Source organism: Colias croceus, chromosome 18 (genome assembly GCF_905220415.1).
Source record: "Colias croceus chromosome 18, ilColCroc2.1".
Classification (NCBI taxonomy): domain Eukaryota; kingdom Metazoa; phylum Arthropoda; class Insecta; order Lepidoptera; family Pieridae; genus Colias; species Colias croceus.
The window spans coordinates 5,872,971-5,891,581 of record NC_059554.1 but is presented as its reverse complement, the minus strand read 5'-3'; the positions used below and the strand labels follow the sequence as shown (position 1 = coordinate 5,891,581).

Genomic DNA, 18,611 nt, shown 5'->3' with positions numbered 1-18,611 from the left:
AATATTTCTTTGACACGCACTGCAGTATAAACCGTTGGACCGATTTTGAGTTGTGAGGTTTCATTGCAATGATCTGAATTATTATGTTAGTGGCGGTAGTGACGTAGGCTATATACATAAATGAGAAGTCAAGTTTTAATTTTTATTTAAATTCTTTTATTACATAAAGTACCTGCCTACTAAAGTTATATATGGACAAAATAATTGTATTCAATTTTTTATTAAATAAATTACAAAAAAAAGTTTCAATATTAACTATAATAATTATATTATTTTTTATTTTTCATAATATATGAATACGTATAGCGGTAGTTTTTAGTCGAGAATACGGGACATTTTATTTTCATCATATCCATCATGGAGTTCACATAAATTAAATCGCTAGCGAAAACGACTATAACGTTTTTAAGCTTTATAAAAGTAACAAAATAATGTATTATGCTTATTAAAATAATCTAATAATTATCATGAACCTTTAGTGCACTATACAAATAATCACATTCACGATCGAAAAATCCAACAGCATTACCCTGAAGATCTTTTAACCATTTTACCGTTTTACCAATAAAAATGGCAAATTCATTTTCAAAATACTGGCAACATACGTTGAAGTTTTGTATTCCTTCATATCTGTAAAATTATTATTCGTATTAAAGAAATAAATCAGCCAAATAATCTACAGAAAACCTGTGAAACGATGTTTTATCTTTTTTTTTGTTTTCGGGAACAAATTTTACAGCGTTTTATTATCACAAGACGGCATTTTTTTACTAAAATTGCAAACCCTTTTTGACGTATTGCATGACACTTTATGCGCTATAGCACTGGTGCAGCGACGTATTTGTTTTTGATTTCGTATTTTCTTTGACAAGGGCGACGGGCGGTTGTCATGCTCCATCTGTACTTTATTTTGTAATCTAAGCCAAACGGCAAACGGGAGACAGACAGCTTTCAAATAAAAAAATAATCATCAAAATCGGTACTGATCGGTACATCCAGTCGAAAGTTCTGAGGTAACAAACACAAAAACAATACTAATTGAAAACCATGCCTTTTTTTGAAATTGGCTCAATTAAATAGGATGGTGATATCAATAGTAATAGTTACATTCTTAGGTTACATTAATATAATTTTCCTCCACTTCACTCCAATACAAACAAACCGAATAGAATTATTGATAACTACTGGCGGCTAAAATGTTCCACTCGTTTTAGGTACAAACCAAACGTGGTTTTCACGAAAATATGGCTCAGATTTAAAATAATAATAAAATATTCAAACAGTTGGTATATATATTATTATATTTAAAAAAAAATTGTAATGTTTATGGTGGGTACAACTTATAACTTAGAATAAACCTATAAATACAAAAAAACATATGATACTTTAAAAAACGTTATGAATTTAATGAGTATCAATCTGTATCGTCGTCGACCAGTGCCGGATTAAGCCAGCGCGGGGCCTGTAGCAAATTCTGTCAAGAGGCCCTTCGTTTGCTATAGTTTCTCAAGTTAAAAGGTATTAAATAAAACTGTACGTACACGGTGCTTCTGTGTGGGTGTTATGTTACTAGATATTGAAAATTTTCCCCGACTACGGAAGAAAGAGGGTTATGTTTTTCGAGTGTATCTATGTATAATATTTCTTTGGCACGCCCTGCAGTATAAACCGCTGAACCGATTTTGATTTATGAGGTGACATTGCAATCATCTGAATTATTATGGTATAGTAGAGCCATTTTAATAGGCAACATTTGACAGTTCAACAAAATTCAACAACGTAACCTAGTAACGACGACATAGAATAACATGATATTTCGTTTTGTTAGAACTGCACATTTGCTTAACTTTTTTCAATTATGATTACATATTTATAATAATAATGACCGATACAAGTAATTTTAAGATTTCATTTTACTGATAAACCATACTAAACATAATAAACAATTTCTGAATTGAAGAACTGACGTCGCTACAATTTTGTGTCAATAAACCTTTTTTCTTTTTAAATACCAGAGACGTTACTCTAAAAATCTAAATCTGACATCTAGAATCGAATGCATTGATTACTTGTGAATAAAAATCATCATAAATTAATAAATTCGATTTACAAATGTTTCAAATCCGTATCGATTGATTCACTTTAATCGATGTTTTTAAGCAGGTTACCTCTCTTCGAAGATAAAATTGATAGACGTCAAATGTTGCCTATTAAATTGGCTCGACTATAGTGGTATTAGTGACGTTCTACATAAATTAGCTGTCAGAGTATAATTTTAATTTTAATATAAATATTTGTATATGATAATTTTTTTATAATATTGTAAAAATTCTTTTGTTACATACTTAAACGATAAATTTTTAATTAAATAAATTACATAAAAAAATGTTTCAAAATTACAATGATTACCTATATTATTTTTTATTTTCAAAATATATGAATGCGGATAGCGGTAGTTTTTAGTCTAGAACACGGGACATTTTATTTTTAGAAAGAAGGAAGAAGGAAGAAACCATTTATTCCAATACACACAAACACACAACAATAGCATTGTAAATTATGAATAATAGGTAATAGAAAACATAAATTATTTATGTATGGTTGCTTGCGCTAAAAAAGGAAGCCACTCAGGATACCTGAGGCATAATACCTTAACACTGATTTTCAGTGACACCTTACGACATCCACATTGTCAGCTGCTTTACTGGATAATAAATAAATATAATTCCTGAATAATAATAATTTTGTCATATCCATCACGGAGTTCAAATGAATTAAATCGCGGGCGAAAACGACTCTGACGTTTTTAAGCTATATAAAAGTAACCAAAAAAAGTATTATGCTTATTAAAATTATCTTATAATGATCATGACACCCTAAGATGACACCTTTATTGCACTATACAAATAATCACATTCACGATCGAAAAATCCAACAGCACTACCTCGAAGATCTTTTAACCATTTTACCGTTTTACCCATAATAATGGCATATTCATTTTCAAAATACTGGCAGCATACGTTGAAGTTTTGTATTCCTTCGTTATTCGTATATGTAAAATTATTATTTGTATACAAAATTAAATAAGCCAAATAATCACAGAGAACCTGTAAAACGATGTTTTATCTTTTTGTTTGTTTTCGAGAACAAATTTTACAGCGTTTTAATATCACAAGACAGCATTTTTTTACTAAAATAGAAAACCCCTTTTGACGTATTGCATGACACTATAATCGCTATAGCACTGGCGGAGGTTCGTATTCGTTTTTGATTTCGTATTTTCTTTGACAAGGGCGATGGATGATTGTCTTCTAAGGTTTGATAGTCGATAGAATCCTATTTTATTTGATCGGGTTGTTACGACTAGCTCGTTCGATGATAATATCAGGGGATTCTCCTGTTAGTTTTGCCGTGTTACCAACTTGCGTGAAGCGCAGTGCAAGCAGTACAACACAACTTTTGGTGTAGCCATCGCTCAATTGTAGAAACGTGGTAAAATTTTAAATTATTGTTGTAGATTTTGATACCAACGTTTCTCGTGGTAGGTACGTGTATTTTTTTACGGTAAGTGTATTATAAATTGATATTTTTTGACGGTCAGAAAGGTATTAGACCGCGGGGCCCCCCGAGTCGCGAGGCCCGTAGCATTTGCTACTCTTGCTACATGGCTAATCCGGCACTGTCGTCGACGACTGTTATAATATAAAGTATAAACTTGGACATTATTTTGGGAATAATCGCCCCTGCGGATGCCATTGGACAGTTGTTATCAATTAAGAAAATATACGTATCCACCTAAGAACTAAATACCTACTTACTTTTAATATATCCGAGGTACAACACAAATCATTTTAAATACCTATTAACATAAAGATACAAGAATCCAGATCTTTGAAATTGAACAGCATAAAAGCTTTGCCTCATTAAACGCCATGGCGACGTCTTTCCGTCCATCCAAGCAGTACGGAAATGTCCAAATTAGCGACGTTGCCAAACCGTCGCCAAGTGAGTTAAGTAGGTACCACCAAGGGTACCATAAATTTGAATATTACCTGCTAGCTGGACCATGGCTACGGAGCCAGCAACATCGCCACGGCGTCCTACTGAGACTTCGGCTAAGTTTGTACGAGCATCAAGCTGCGTACACGCCTGACGTGTGTTGCTAACATGCGTTGTGAGATTTGTCCTCATTACCTATATACTCGTCCCGACCGAAGTCTAGTTCAGCTAATCAACCTTAGATCATTAAAACACATAGATAATACAGTACTCAATGATATAACAAAAACGAACTAAAACTGTCCAAGTGTGTTAGTCACAATCTATACGAAAAAAAGAAGGTTACAGCGAAATCGAGCTTATTACCATTGCTTTAAGGTGTATTATCAAAACTTACGAAGAGCAAAAAAAACTTGAGGGATGTCAAGGGACATCCGGATGGAACGAAGTGTTAAGTTAGAGAGAGACAGACAGAGAACCACGTGCACGCCGCACGGCTTACAACTCTAGCAAAAAGTGTCGTGACCTGTGGTCGTGACATATTTTCGTAAGAATTTTTTCACAACTCGCGATGAGGAACTTCGTTCCAAATAAACTAAGACTTTACTGCGCCAAAATAAATAAAACCTTATCACTTTAACTTAAAGTCGGATTTACAACAAACCAAAAGTCCACCCACCGTAGACTTTCGGTGAAAACTTTTTTTATCACTGATTATATAACCAGTTTTTATTCATGATCAAAGTTACCAAAGGTAGTAAATGTGTACATTAATATTAAAGCGCGGGTCGATGTGCAATGGCCTTCCCAATTTTTCTCCCACTTTATCGCAAATCAACGCGCATCCATGTCGATTGAAAATTTTCAGATGGCAATATTGATATTGTAATATTGCCATCTGAAAAACCTAACACTCAACTCACATAGCAAAAAGGAAATAACTTAAAGCTAACAATATCAATAAGTTTAAAAAAAATATTAATACAAAATACAATATGTTACTTATGTCCATAACATAGAAAGTGTAACAATAAAATTATATTGTTCAATGTTCATGTGATATTGTCTTTGTTGTAATATTTCAAAAGATCATGACTTCTTAAGCATTCTATGGCTCGCTGCTCCCAATTTCCATTATTCACTACACGTGGGCTTGGATGCATCAAATACACAACCTGTAATCATTCAGATTTTTTATAACAAAATTTAAAAAGATATGCTTCACTTAAAGCCAAAAGTAGTGTAAACTATATACAATGTTGACGCTGAGCAATATTATGGTTCAAATAAGTTTCTCATTACAAGCCTGGAAGTATAAACCAAAGACAAAATATATAGAGAATAACTAAAATTACAATGGCAACATTTAATGAAAAAATATATATTAAAAAGTAGATCTATGTGAATATTTAGTCCTATTGTCTTGCCATGAAGAAAGAAAAAAAAACAGATTGAAGTTAAATACCTTAATATTTTGAAGTGCATATTGACTTATTGTCTTTTGGGCTCTAGTTAGACAAAATCTTCCAATAGCAACAATAGTTTCCACTTCATACAGTCTTAACACATCTGCTAATACACAGTCTCCCATACTATACAGAGGTTCCATATCAGACACCTGGAAAAGCAGCAAAAGAAAACACATAAATTAAAGACAATGATAAATATTTTTTATTATTTTTAACACACTACCTAACGTTTAAACTTACTTTAAAGTCTGCTGGTGTTATATTACATCCTTTACTATTCATCCATTGCTGATTAATATAGTTATATACAAAACTAGTTTTGAAAAAGTTTTCTGGTACACCGCATAACTTGTTAAATAGTCCCCAAAATCTTTTACCACTAATCTATAAAAATATAAAAAAGTACATTTGTTATTAAAAATAAAATTTTATAAAATGAAGCAATTAATTTATAAATAACAAAGTCTACATAAATAAATAGAAATAGAACAATACTGTCAGTTTGTGACTACCTCAGTCCTGGTGCATTTAAAGCCATTAACAGGGCGGGCTTCATTTTCATTAAGAGGTTTTTGCACAGGTCCTTCAATTCCCAACCAATCACGTACAGATGACACCTCTCCAAATGGAACCTATGTTCAACACATTTTTATATATTACCTACATAATAATTTCTAATTAGAAGATCTCACTATTTTTTTCATTAAAATACACACGCCAGTTTGAGACATTCCCCAAGGGCCTGGATTCATGCCAAAAAACATTATTTTCTTTTTAGTATTGCAATATTTTTTTACATACATTCTGAAAGTATATTCAGCATAAACAGTAGGATTGTATACATGTTTTATAGTTGCAGGAATCTTAAAATTTTCAAGTAACTCATTATAATTCTCAATAATTCGAATAAAATCGTCAGATATTTCTTTCTCTTCTTCAAACGTGAAAAACGCCGATACTACTTCCATTAATAAAACTTTTGCCTATAATTAAATTTATTCAAAATTATAGTCAAAATTAGACAATAGCCCTGCTGGATAATGGTTTCATAGGATCTAAAATCATCACAAACTTAAATTGTAAATTTGTAATTATTATATGACTTTATGTAGAATATTTTTTTATTTTTATTTTGTTAGGCTTGTTGCTTTGTTCAGTTTCGTTGTTTAGCACATTGTTTACAACTGTGGTTTATCAACCACTTATCAACTGAATGATTAACCATAGACTACAGACAAAGAGTAAATTAATACCTACAGTGCGACACAAAAGAGATGAAAAAAAATGAGGGCGCCACCGTCGCTCATATAGCAACACTGATACTGCGACGCAAGCGATCTTGATACTATAGAATAAAAATCAAAATATTAAAAGTAATAAATACCGCGATTTAAAGTTGTTTCATTGATCATCGTGTAAATTTAAGACAAAAATACATAAGTATTTTAAATAACCTACCTAGGTCAAATTTTACTTAAATGTATTTGGAATTAGTTTATAGAAATCGGTCAAGCTATTTAGACTGCAGAGGCGCACATAGAATCAAACATACGAACAAACAAACATACATACAGCTCAAACCTTAGGCTCAAACACATTACCCTCCTTCTGGGTCCGTCAGGTAAAAAAAAAACAAGGTGATTTGAAAACTACATATTTTTATTTATTTTTTGTAGATATTCTCCTTCATTTTTACTCCATTGCTCCACTATCCTGCGTACTGTGCTTTCAGAAACCCCTATAACAAACGAATTAAGATGAATAAAATCAAATACATAGTGCATTTAACATTAACATATTTATTTAGTAGCTTAAAAATATTTTTTTTATGTCGGAGGCCAAGACTCACTTTGGGTCCCTGCGCCACTCTAGTGTAGTAAGTAAGGATTCATAGATAGTTGTATGAAAATAGTTATCACTATACTATTTAAGGCTGGTTGGATTGGATATAACTTCTTGACTCAAATTGTGCTGGTCGCACTATAAAAACTAGTTTTTGTTTACATACAAATAACCTCAAATTAAATTTCAAAAACGTTAATCGCCCTAGATACGTACATTCAACACTCGTCACTAATGGAATATTCTATTTTACGTAGTACTGAGCAAAAACAAATGGAATCTCACCGGTATAATCTGCTGTACGTTTTGAAACGTTTTCCAAATATTTTTCTCGTTTTTCAGCTTGAAATTATGAGAAACACCGAATTAAAACTTTATACATGGCATCACGGACACCGCTACGTTTAACCTTTTTCATGATTTCTCCTTTTTTGAGTAAATTTCTTGTTCAAAATTACAATTTTATCTTAAGAATTCTCAACTTCACCAAAAAAACAACAAATTTTTATTCAACTTGACAGCTGCATTGAAAATTTAGGGTTGCCAGATAATGAAAAAAAAATTAGTTCCAAATTAATTAATTTCATCTCTTTTATGTCGCACTGTACCTACTGTGATTAAGCGCCAAATGTCAAAACCGCAACTCTGCGTAGACACGGTCAAAACCACAGGTCAATGGGTCAAAACCAAGTCAAAACCATGGAAATATATTTAATGACTATAGTTCCGTGGTCAAAACTCAAAAGCTTGACAGAATTTTTGTCCACGTATGCATTTTTTTTTTCGTAAAGAAATGGTCTCCAACTACGGACTGCCTAGAAACTAGAAAATAAGCGATCTGTGAAGTGGACTACCAAAACAAACTCTAGGCGCACTCTAGGAAATGCCTTTTTTACTTTTCTCTTTCCATTTTATGAAAATTTTATGCACATCTGACTCTGTGAACAGCTTAGGTGAACAGTAAACAGACTGTGATATAGTTATCTGTGATACTGACACGACCTGACAATGACACTTTGAGGACACTTATGACTTGATTCGCCGGTTGCTCGCCGGAGTGCCCAATGGAGTGCCGGACGCCGGTGACATCTCAGGGTGACATAGCCGGTGACATTTCATTTCATGAAAATGGGTCATGTTTTTAAATTAAAAAACAACAACACATAATTATAACAATATAACCTTATATATAGTTGGATAGATATGTGAAGACCTGTTTAAAAACAAGAACATTTGTTTAAAATTATATAACTGTCTAATATTATGATGGTTGACTTTATGGATCAAGCTCTAAATTTAGGTAGAGAAGCTTTGGAAGCAAACGAAGTTCCAGTGGGATGCGTATTTACGCTGAATGGAGAAATAATTGCTGAATCTAGAAATACTGTAAATGAAACCCGAAATCCTACTAGACATGCCGAAATAAACTGTATAGATAAGGTTATAAATTATTGCAAACAAAAAAATCTTCAGAATAGCTTAGTTTTCGAACAAATAGTTGTTTATGTTACTGTAGAACCTTGTATTATGTGTGCAGCTGCATTAAAAAAGTTAAAAGTTAAAGAAGTAATATATGGTTGTGCAAATGACAGGTTTGGCGGTAAAACAGTTCTCAATGTAGGTGAAATTTATGAGAATGGTTTCAAACTAACTGAACACAGCAAAGGAGATCAAGCTATGCTTTTATTGAAACAGTTTTACAAGGGCACTAATCCTCATGCACCGGAATCAAAAGTTAGGAAAAAAAAGTAATTATGTATGGAAGAAATTGGAAACATTGTAGAAACATTAAAAAATCTCTCCTATCTACATTTTTATCATTATTGAAAAATCCTGGTAATATTATAAAAGTCTTATTTTGAAGATTTAATGGAAGAACCACACCTTCCTCAGTGCACAAATTACAACTTAATTTAAATAGGTAAACGGTGAATAAAGACATCAAATGTAATTTAGCAACATAATCAGTTTATTCCTCTTTATTAAAATCTATTTCTTTTAATATTGAGAAGTTTATAAGCACTTTTTTAAATAATGTTATACAATTAGACATACATCTAGTTATTGTAGCAAGATATAATTAAGTTTAATATGAAATGTTATTCCTCAACAAATACCAATGCATATGTATGCAACATCTATGACCTTTTAAATAATAATAATATATTGTGCTCACCATTCTACCAATACATGCAAAATCTACATTTATTAGAATGTTACAAACTGCCTAAAATCATAATTTTGGTATCATATAAACTTAATATAAATAGAAGTAACAATATTTTAATTTATACACAACATATATTATTATCTATATCTATTTACATAAAATTACACTGCACAAATATAAAAGTGAGATCCATACTTGGAATATTTTATTGTTATATTAATACAGTTAGACCCTCAAATTATTTATTGAATGAAATGTTTTATGATGTGTAGAAATGATGATGTTTTTTGTCTAACAATGGAATATTAATGTGGTTTATATCAAATAAATTAAAATGGACATCAAAATATGTCAACTATATCTAATGAGATCTCACAATTACATTCTTACAGTTTACACTACCAAAGTCCATAAAATAAATCATATTTCTAAAAGATTTCAACTTACAAAGAGTTTAAGGGGCCTATTATAATCACTAGCTTATTATTAAATTGTGTAGTTTAAAATGATCATGTGAATTCTAAATACACATGATCAGAATTAAGTTGTGCATTAATGAGATATATCATGTATATGTATTATGATTACAACTAAACAGATTACAACCTGAAGATTGGATTGTAACTCTTGTGTCAAGAATAGATTAAAAATACCTATTCTGTAGGTTTATGGAATCCATTAACAAGTGGCTGTTCACAGTGAACATTGTCAGAGTCATCATCCCCATTCATATGTACTGCTGGTTCTGTGCCATTAATGGTATCGTCAACATCATGCTCTGGACTTGAACAGCTGGAACTACTGCAACTATCTGAACTAGACGAACTATCACTTTCTGAATCCTCACTGGTATTCTGGGCCTGGTGCTGGTAATGTTCATTTTCAGCTTTCAACTTCTCATTAGCTTGCTCAAGTTCATTAATTCTCTCTTCTTGTTGCTTCAAACGTTGCAAGATGTCAGACATTGATTGCTCTTCTGTTGGACCTGGTAAAAGTGACCCTACAGAGGCATCCTTCTCAAGTAGGTCATTGCTTTTTTCTGGAGGCACTTCTTTGTCTGGAATGGCAGCAGTTTTCTCCTCTTCATTATCCCTTCCATTGTAACGCTCAGTCCTTTTTAGAAGGGTATCATACTTTGCTTCCAAAATAAGATATTCTTCAATGAGTTCATTTTTGGACATATTTGATAACCTTTCACACTGTGCATCTTCATAAACACTAGAAAATTCCTTTGTTAAATATTCTTCCTCATCTTCTGGTAATGAAAAAAAGTAATTTTCTTCAGAATCGACGCTAAAACTAGAGTCACGAGTACGAGCCGATGGTGTTCGGAAGATATTAAAACTATTCTCCGGTTCTGGTTTGTGGATTTCCATTAGAAACTGATTGTTATTACAGGGTGCCTGGGTTTTAGCCAAGACAATTTTACGATATCGCTTGTTTCTTTTAGAATTACTTCGGACTTCATTTTTTCTTCTTTCTTGCCAAGAAATCTTGAGATACGGTTTCATTATTTGCCGCTTTGTTTTTCCGCGACGTCTCTTTTTTTTAGCGTTGCCGTCTGATTTAGGTTTTGTTATGCTTATAATAGAGGGCGCTTCTATCAAAACCAGAGATCGCGGCGGATCGCCATCTTTTATTTCGGATATTATGTTATTTACATCCATTTATATTTCGGAAACCAAATTAATGCAATAAATACAGTCAATTTACCAAAACAAATCCCACAATAACTCACAGAATTAAAGCCTTCACAAATATACTGTATGAATTTAGGATAAAACACCAAATCTCACAGAAAACTGTTCACTATTAGACACCACAATACTCAAGTTCGCCATATTTGACTTTTATCAAAAGTCTAAACAATTTTACACCGCGAAGGAGCCTCCAGCGTAGGTAGGATTTGCACATATGACATAATCCGTGTTTTCCAATTACAGCACTAGAGCGCATTATGCGGCATAATGCTTAACGTTGAATGTTCCAACTACAGCAACGCTTCGCACAATCGAGCACTCTTCAAAGTAATGCGCGTGAATTGATGCGAGCAATCGATTTATCGTTAGTAATTATTAATTGTTGGAAAAAAAAATTAAAGCTTTCGTTTCATTGTAGTTTTTTCGAAATAATCAAAGTTAATTCAAATTGTGTTAAAAAAAGAATAAATATAAGTATGTATGAAGGTACAAACATTGAAAAAAATGTTTATGAAATAGGTAATCAAAATCCAAATTACTTAAAATAACCGTAAATAGTTTTCAACCAATTATTATGTATACCACTTTATTTACACATTAATGAGGTTATTGCTAACTCTATGATTTTTTTTTCAACACTGAACTTAGCGCAACCTGCTAGTGCGTTTCACGTTCCAATTAAGCATCAGCATAATTCGGCATTGTGCGCCACTGAGTCGCATTATGCTCTGTAATTGGAAAACAGCCAATATAAATTTATTGCCATCTCCATTCCATTCACTTCCCACCCTAAAGACAATTAGTATTGCCAATCTTAAAAAAATATAATTGAAAATGGTAGCACAAGCCTAATGTGAGCCAGTATATCTAAACTGTGATCTAAACAGTGTTTATACTTTATTTCAATTATTTTTGTAAATACTAAATGCTAATTGCTAGACTTATTATCGTAACAAGTTAATTAAAATCTTGGTTCTTTAAATCTTTACTAATATTGCGCTAATATTATTTAAATTTTAACTGAAGATAATAATATACTGAGTTCCTATGGCGACCTCCTGATTCCATCAAGGATTCCATCATCAAATCAGCTCTGTGTCATGATAATGTTTCATCGCTATCAAATTCATGAACGTATACAAAATTTCAGCTCATTCGGTAACCGGGAAGTGAATCAAAGTTACTTGCTACATTTCAATTAAGTCATCGAGATCGGACAAAAACGCTCATAAAGTAAAAACTACTGGGCCTATCCGAGTAAATTTTTTATGCGACAAATTCGACACCATTCCGAATCAAACAAAAAAAAAGAATCACGTAAATCGGTTCAGAAACCTCGGAGTAATCGGTGTACATACATAAAAAAACATACCGGCCAAATTGATAACCTCCTCCTTTTTTTTAAGTCGGTTAAAAATATTCCGTATGAAAAGCAATGACTAGGATGTGATTCCATAACGTAGACAGAGAAAGCGTCTTATTCACGGTCCATCTTGACGTACGTCCCGCCAAGGTCATACACGATGCACGACGCATATTCACGGTCCATCCCCGCTGTACGTCAGCTCAAGGCTGCCAGTGTTGCCACCGAAGTATCAAGCTACCCACCAGAAGAGACCTCTGAAACCACCAGAAATCCACTGTGCTGGATGTATAAAGAGTAAATAAATATTTTTAAAAATGTGTTTTTTTGTACTTTTTGCAGTACCTAAGAATTTTTCATTATTTTTAAATGAATTATATGAATCCAAACATTCCAAATCTAAATTTATTTCAAGAGCTCATTTTTAATTAATTTTTAATGAAGCTCGGTTTCTCTCTTCCCGCCACTTCACATTCATGACCGAAAAGACTCTTTCAGTAAATGCTGAAGTGGCGGGAACAGAGAGTATAATATAGCTAATCATTTTTTTTAAACAAACAAATTCGTTAGGACATTTTTTTTAAATAAATTGCCATTTTTCTGCAGTGGACTTTTGCATAAAATCTTTGAATTCGCCTTGGAGTTCTTTTAAAATAATAACTTCTGAATATAAACTGTCCATGTGTACTAGGTTGATCCAAAAGTAATGATAATTGGGTATTTCCTGTGTACATAAAAATATAAAATAACTGTTTCTTGCTTGCTCATGTACTCACTACGTTATCACAAAACTAAACTAACTACTAAGTTATCACAAAAAAATCATATCAATAGGCCACGTTTCCAAGTATTTACATTAATTTCTGTTGGCAACACTGATCTGCTGTACAGCAAGCCTATTCACGATCAAGCATGCACGATGCACGATGCGCTTGCACGACGTTCGCGGTGGTGGGGATGCTCGCTGGACGAAAAATTCGTCGTGCACATCCAGCAACGTAATAATAATAATTATTGACGTACGTCAAGACTATTCACGGTCGTTTTGCGTCGTGCATCGTGTATGACCTTGGCGGGACGTACGTCAAGATGGACCGTGAATACGACGTTATGTCGCGGTTACAGAGTACCTTTGTCTATTAGTTTCTCAGTCTACGTTCCATAATCATTGATGAAAAGAGATGAAAAGTCTGTGAAAATGTGACATTTCAAAATGGCGGCTCGTAGCAATGCTCGTAGTTCCAGTTTTTGTCACCGGGTCAGACTCAGAGCAATAATAAATAAATAAATATATAAATATTATAGGACAGACATATAAATATTAAATATTATAGGATATATACACAAATCGACCTAGTCCCACAGTAAGCTCAATTAAGGCTTGTGTTGTGGGTACTAGGCGACGATAAATATAATATTTAATAAATACATATATAGATAATAACACCCAGACCCAAGAACATGAGTTCATCACACAAATATTTGCCCTGACCGGGGATCGAACCCGGGACCGTCGGCTCAGTAGGCAGTTACTTTACCACTGCGCCAATCGCGTCGTCGATAATAGGTTTATTGCTCTGAGGGGTCAGATATAGTTTGTGGCACCAACGCATACAGTGTACAATACTGCTGAAATCATCGCAGACATTGTGGTTGACACATGAGTACACAGAGCATGAGTATATGTTCTGTGGGTTGACATGACCAATGACACTTCGTAACCTGGCCATTAAATATTAAAAAAAAAAAAAAAAAACCAATGACACTGACAAAATATTGACAAAATAAAGTCGTAAAATTGTTGACAAAAGCGTTAAGTGATACCTATCTATTTTTTGGGAAAATATTATTAATTAAATAACAAATAAAATATAAATTCATCTGTTTATACGTTTAAATTTAATACTCGTAGAAAACTAACTGCATTCTAATTTATAACAAAAAAATATAAATTCATTTATGTACCCGAACAATATTGTTTTACTGGAAATTCTATAAATAATACGATGGCAGATGATATCGTTTTTGAGTTATTGCATTCTGAAATAATTAATTATGCACTTGAACAAACAAAAGATAATAGTAATAAGGTTTGTTGTGTTCGATGAAAAATTTATTGTAACTATTTGATTTGAGCCCATAAATAATATTATGAATGTTTGTTTATAGGAAACTGATTTATCAGTAGTGGAGTATATAGGTTTTGCAGCTGGTTATAAAATTATGGAACGATTGACAAGAGAATGGCCGAGATTCAAGGATGAACTAGATACTATGAAATTCATATGCACAGATTTTTGGACATGCATATACAAAAAGCAGATAGATAATTTACGCACTAATCACCAGGGCGTATATGTGTTGCAAGATAATGCATTCCGATTTTTAACAAACTTTTCTAATGGTCACCAATACTTGGAATATGCTCCAAGAGTAAGAATATTTCATTATTAATCTTATTTATGAGTTATAGAATAGATTTCGTTGGTAGAATCAAACTTGTGAAAAATTAAGATTTTGAATTTGAATTAAGATTGAAAAATATAATAATACTTACTAGTTTTATATAACTTTATAGTATAGTCATTATTTTGGATTCTGAAGAAAATACAGGTAATGTTAAACTTAACTTTTTTAACTTTCCAGTATGTAGCATATACATGTGGACTTCTAAGGGGAGGACTTGCAAATCTTTGCATTAACAGTGTGGTGACAGCTGAAGTTCAAACTATGCCTTCATGTAAATTCCATATTCATGTGCAGAGAACCTAAATGCATTCAATGTATCTATTATATTATATGTAATATATATTAGCATATTTTATCTCAATAAATATTTATCATACCCAATAGTGTTATTTGCATGGATACTGATATATTTTATTTAACTTACAATAGAAACTTGATTTCAGTAGAACGCCGATTTTTCGAATTAATTGGGTCGGGGGTCAATTTGGATAAGTGGACATAAAAGTAGACAAAAAAATATGTATTATAAACTTTATTAAGCGAAATATGTAGTGTCTTGACTCTAGCTTTCAACAATAACCATTGAAGATGTCTGGTCACCAATGAATTCCAACTTGTTACATCAAAACAGAACAAAAATTACAAAATTATGTAGTATGTACTTGGTTTTAATTTTTAATATTATGCTTAGGGCCCATTCGGATGTAAATTGGCAATTCGGATAATCTGTGTTCCACAATTATCTGGATTACCAACCACTATTAGTAAACTATGTAGCTGTTACCCATAACTGTATCTACATAATATTGTGTCTACATAGTCAAAGTAAATTCTAATGAGAATGAGATGTTTCACCTTGTTAAAAGATAGCCTATAACATAACCCTAGCCTATTTTTATATCATAAAATTGAGGCAATGAAAGATGGACAGTACAAGGCCTTCTCGCCTGTATAATATGTTCTGCACAATGTTCTGTGCCTTTGCCACTCTTGACGGAAATTCAGTTGCGGCGGATGCGTAACGGAATTTCCGTCATGTGTGGTTCGATTAACCGAATGTCTAACGGCAACAAAAGTTTGCATCAAGTTTCTACTGGAATACATATTCTTATGGGTGCGTATAAAGAAAAATTATCAATCTTCAGTCCTCTATTAAAATTGGTTCGATAAAAAAAAAATCACGAAGTTACATATTTTTACGTTTCCTACTTGACTTACTATGGTAAAACTACACCCCCCCCTTCCCCCAATTTCATAACTTCTGGATATGGTGCGTTGACCTACGAAATAAAAGTCACTATTTATGGTACATAAATCGTGTATTATTTATAAACGAAGAATTTAAACATTTTAAATATTAAAAAACATTGTTTTAACTAATTATCAAAATCCTTATGAAAATCATATACCTACACGAAAAGATACAGTGGGTAGATTAGCAGTTAAAATTTTGTCTCTTGAAATAGGTATACGAGTAGTTATTGAGGTAATGAGCTTCTATTCCTTCTGTTTCCATGATTCTGGTTTCGCATTATCATAAACAGTTCCAAGGGTCATAATAATACCCAAGTAACTTGCGACTATGGTGCTTATATACAGAACACGGTCAGAGAAACCCCTTTTCAACCAAATGGGCTGCCCATCTTCGCACTGAAAAATTATTATGCGCAACGTGATTAGAACGTAACTCAAATATGTATTACTTAGGTACGTAACTATTATATTGGGTATGGTATGTATGGTTTGTACTTGCTCTGTGGTAGGTATCAATAATTGCTAATCACATTGCTAATCTCCACCTTATAAACTGCTACAGTTCGATTCAAACATAATGGCGGTTCGGAAGTTGGTGCAGGCACAGATTAAGTATTAGTTGGTGCAGGTGCGAGTGTTCTGTGCGGGTTAGTAACTAATACTTAATCTGTGGTGCGAGTCCCTTCACGTCCCGGGTCATGGAACTCTATGTACAAAAATGAAAAACCTGAAAATCTGCTTGCAATTTTTTCAGCTTTACAAGACTTGAAGATTGATGCAATCGAGGTGTTAACATTACATTTCGTAAATTGCGACGCACTAAATTCTGGAACATAAAATAAATAAGGATATTTATTGTGTTAAATTAAAAATTTAGGCACCTACCTATTTGATTTTTTTTTCAATCAGTTTCCGTTGAAGTAAAAAAAGCCCATTGCCGGCCGCCGCGGAATTTTGAAGACTAATTGAATCTAATTCATATAATAAAATCGTTGGAAAGTCTCAAATCATAGAATATTTTTTTAAAAGAATACTTGGGCGTGATCTTGGCTTTGTCTACTATCGATACCGAAGCCAAAAAATATAATTTTTTGTTTGTTTGTCTGTAGGTATGTATGTCTGGGCTAAACTAAATAAGTGCTGCTTGGATTTACTTCAAATTTTGCATGGATATTAAGATATTATGGGTCGATTCAATATATCATCACGCTAAGACCATTAGAAGTGGAGCAATGTTATGCAGGTAAAACCTCCGGGCACAGCCTGTATGCAAATAAAATGTACAAAATTTCGAAGAAAATATAATTCAGTATTAAGAATAAATAGTAAGACATGGGTACTTACTTTAGCCAATTGCAACATTGTTAAATATATCCCTCAGTATCCTTCATATACTTTATGAAACTTTGTTATGAAAATACAAGAAAAAATAAAACAATAAATAAATTGTCTATAAAAATTATTACATGCCAAGTTTACGTAGGATGTCAACCTAAATAACGAACCTTTTTTGATACAAATAACAATATACAGGCTGTTAGTATGATCACCGTTATCCTTGAAACTAGAGTTTATTGGTTTCACATAAATAAATGTTAAAAAAACCCGGTGGTAAATGGTACAACTATGTTATGACTATTCAAAAGTACTTCTAGAATAAGTCTAATGCGTGTACATTTGAGTTTGTGTGTGGGAAGGGGCGTTTGATCAATCGTCGTTCCTGCGTTCCTGCAGCTCCGTCTACTTTGCCCTTGCGTGCACATGATATATCAGGTATAGATTGAAACAATTTTGAGGAAAAAGTGAGACTTTAATGAAAAAAAATCATTGAATTTACGTTCTATACGCGAAACCAAACCACTGGTTTCAAGGATAACGGTGTTTACACTAACATCTGCTAACATCGAATTTTTGTATCATATCAAGAAGCTTATATCTAATACACTGGAGATTGCACTATGACCATTGACTTGTCACAAGAAAATATAACCTTGAATGACGTCAGTGTTGTTTTTTGTCTCTTTCTGTGGGTGACCACACTGGTTTGTATATTCAGGATTTTTCGAAATAGAAAAAACTAAAAATCATGGTCTATAAATAATAACGACATATATTTTTAACAGTATTAATTATATTATAATATTACTGGCCATACTTTATAGGTACATACAATTTTAATTGTTATAGAATGATAGTTTTAAATAACTCTTGGCTACAAAGCCTGGATATGAACCGATATATAGCATTAACATCCTTTGTAATTTGAGGAAGGTTGTGTTTTGCATCAGATGCTGTTTACCAAATTGTAAGCTACTCAGATCTTCTTTTTAAACGCGTTGCTTCGA

General features: G+C 32.6%; 4 protein-coding genes and 1 long non-coding RNA gene across 5 annotated transcripts; 2 read left to right on the top strand and 3 right to left on the bottom strand.

The window, feature by feature from the left end:
• Positions 1–4,977: 4,977 nt before the first annotated feature.
• On the bottom strand, positions 4,978–6,677 carry LOC123699567 (single-strand selective monofunctional uracil DNA glycosylase). Its single transcript, XM_045646544.1, has 5 exons — positions 6,185–6,677; positions 5,981–6,100; positions 5,709–5,852; positions 5,465–5,617; positions 4,978–5,174 (listed from the first exon to the last, which is right to left on the bottom strand). Exons 1-5 carry the CDS (start codon positions 6,434–6,436, stop codon positions 5,052–5,054), a joined length of 792 nt encoding a protein of 263 aa, XP_045502500.1. The 5' UTR covers positions 6,437–6,677; the 3' UTR covers positions 4,978–5,051.
• Positions 6,678–7,109: 432 nt separating this feature from the next.
• Positions 7,110–7,917, bottom strand: LOC123699566. Its single transcript, XR_006752535.1, has 2 exons — positions 7,596–7,917; positions 7,110–7,206 (listed from the first exon to the last, which is right to left on the bottom strand). It is a non-coding gene; the product is annotated as an uncharacterized LOC123699566 (long non-coding RNA).
• A 450-nt stretch (positions 7,918–8,367) lies between these two features.
• Positions 8,368–9,119, top strand: LOC123699565 (tRNA-specific adenosine deaminase 2). Its single transcript, XM_045646543.1, has one exon. It carries the CDS (start codon positions 8,574–8,576, stop codon positions 9,060–9,062), a length of 489 nt encoding a protein of 162 aa, XP_045502499.1. The 5' UTR covers positions 8,368–8,573; the 3' UTR covers positions 9,063–9,119.
• Positions 9,120–9,258: 139 nt separating this feature from the next.
• Positions 9,259–11,396, bottom strand: LOC123699563 (suppressor protein SRP40-like). Its single transcript, XM_045646542.1, has one exon. It carries the CDS (start codon positions 11,145–11,147, stop codon positions 10,134–10,136), a length of 1,014 nt encoding a protein of 337 aa, XP_045502498.1. The 5' UTR covers positions 11,148–11,396; the 3' UTR covers positions 9,259–10,133.
• Positions 11,397–14,332: 2,936 nt separating this feature from the next.
• Positions 14,333–15,389, top strand: LOC123699807 (trafficking protein particle complex subunit 6b). The gene is made up of 3 exons (XM_045646835.1): positions 14,333–14,633; positions 14,713–14,976; positions 15,190–15,389. Exons 1-3 carry the CDS (start codon positions 14,550–14,552, stop codon positions 15,313–15,315), a joined length of 474 nt encoding a protein of 157 aa, XP_045502791.1. The 5' UTR covers positions 14,333–14,549; the 3' UTR covers positions 15,316–15,389.
• The last annotated feature ends 3,222 nt before the right edge of the window (positions 15,390–18,611 follow it).

Excerpts from the sequence above, each read along its gene's own strand:
- LOC123699567 (XM_045646544.1), bottom strand. The coding sequence starts at position 6,436 with ATGGAAGTAGTATCGGCGTTTTTCACGTTTGAAGAAGAGAAAGAAATA. Across the intron at positions 6,101-6,184 it reads GGGGAATGTCTCAAACTGGC|GTTCCATTTGGAGAGGTGTC; the intron begins GTGTGTATTTTA and ends TGTTGAACATAG. Across the intron at positions 5,175-5,464 it reads ATGCACTTCAAAATATTAAG|GTTGTGTATTTGATGCATCC; the intron begins GTATTTAACTTC and ends GAATGATTACAG.
- LOC123699565 (XM_045646543.1), top strand. The coding sequence starts at position 8,574 with ATGATGGTTGACTTTATGGATCAAGCTCTAAATTTAGGTAGAGAAGCT.
- LOC123699563 (XM_045646542.1), bottom strand. The coding sequence starts at position 11,147 with ATGGATGTAAATAACATAATATCCGAAATAAAAGATGGCGATCCGCCG.
- LOC123699807 (XM_045646835.1), top strand. The coding sequence starts at position 14,550 with ATGGCAGATGATATCGTTTTTGAGTTATTGCATTCTGAAATAATTAAT. Across the intron at positions 14,634-14,712 it reads CAAAAGATAATAGTAATAAG|GAAACTGATTTATCAGTAGT; the intron begins GTTTGTTGTGTT and ends GTTTGTTTATAG. Across the intron at positions 14,977-15,189 it reads ACTTGGAATATGCTCCAAGA|TATGTAGCATATACATGTGG; the intron begins GTAAGAATATTT and ends TTAACTTTCCAG.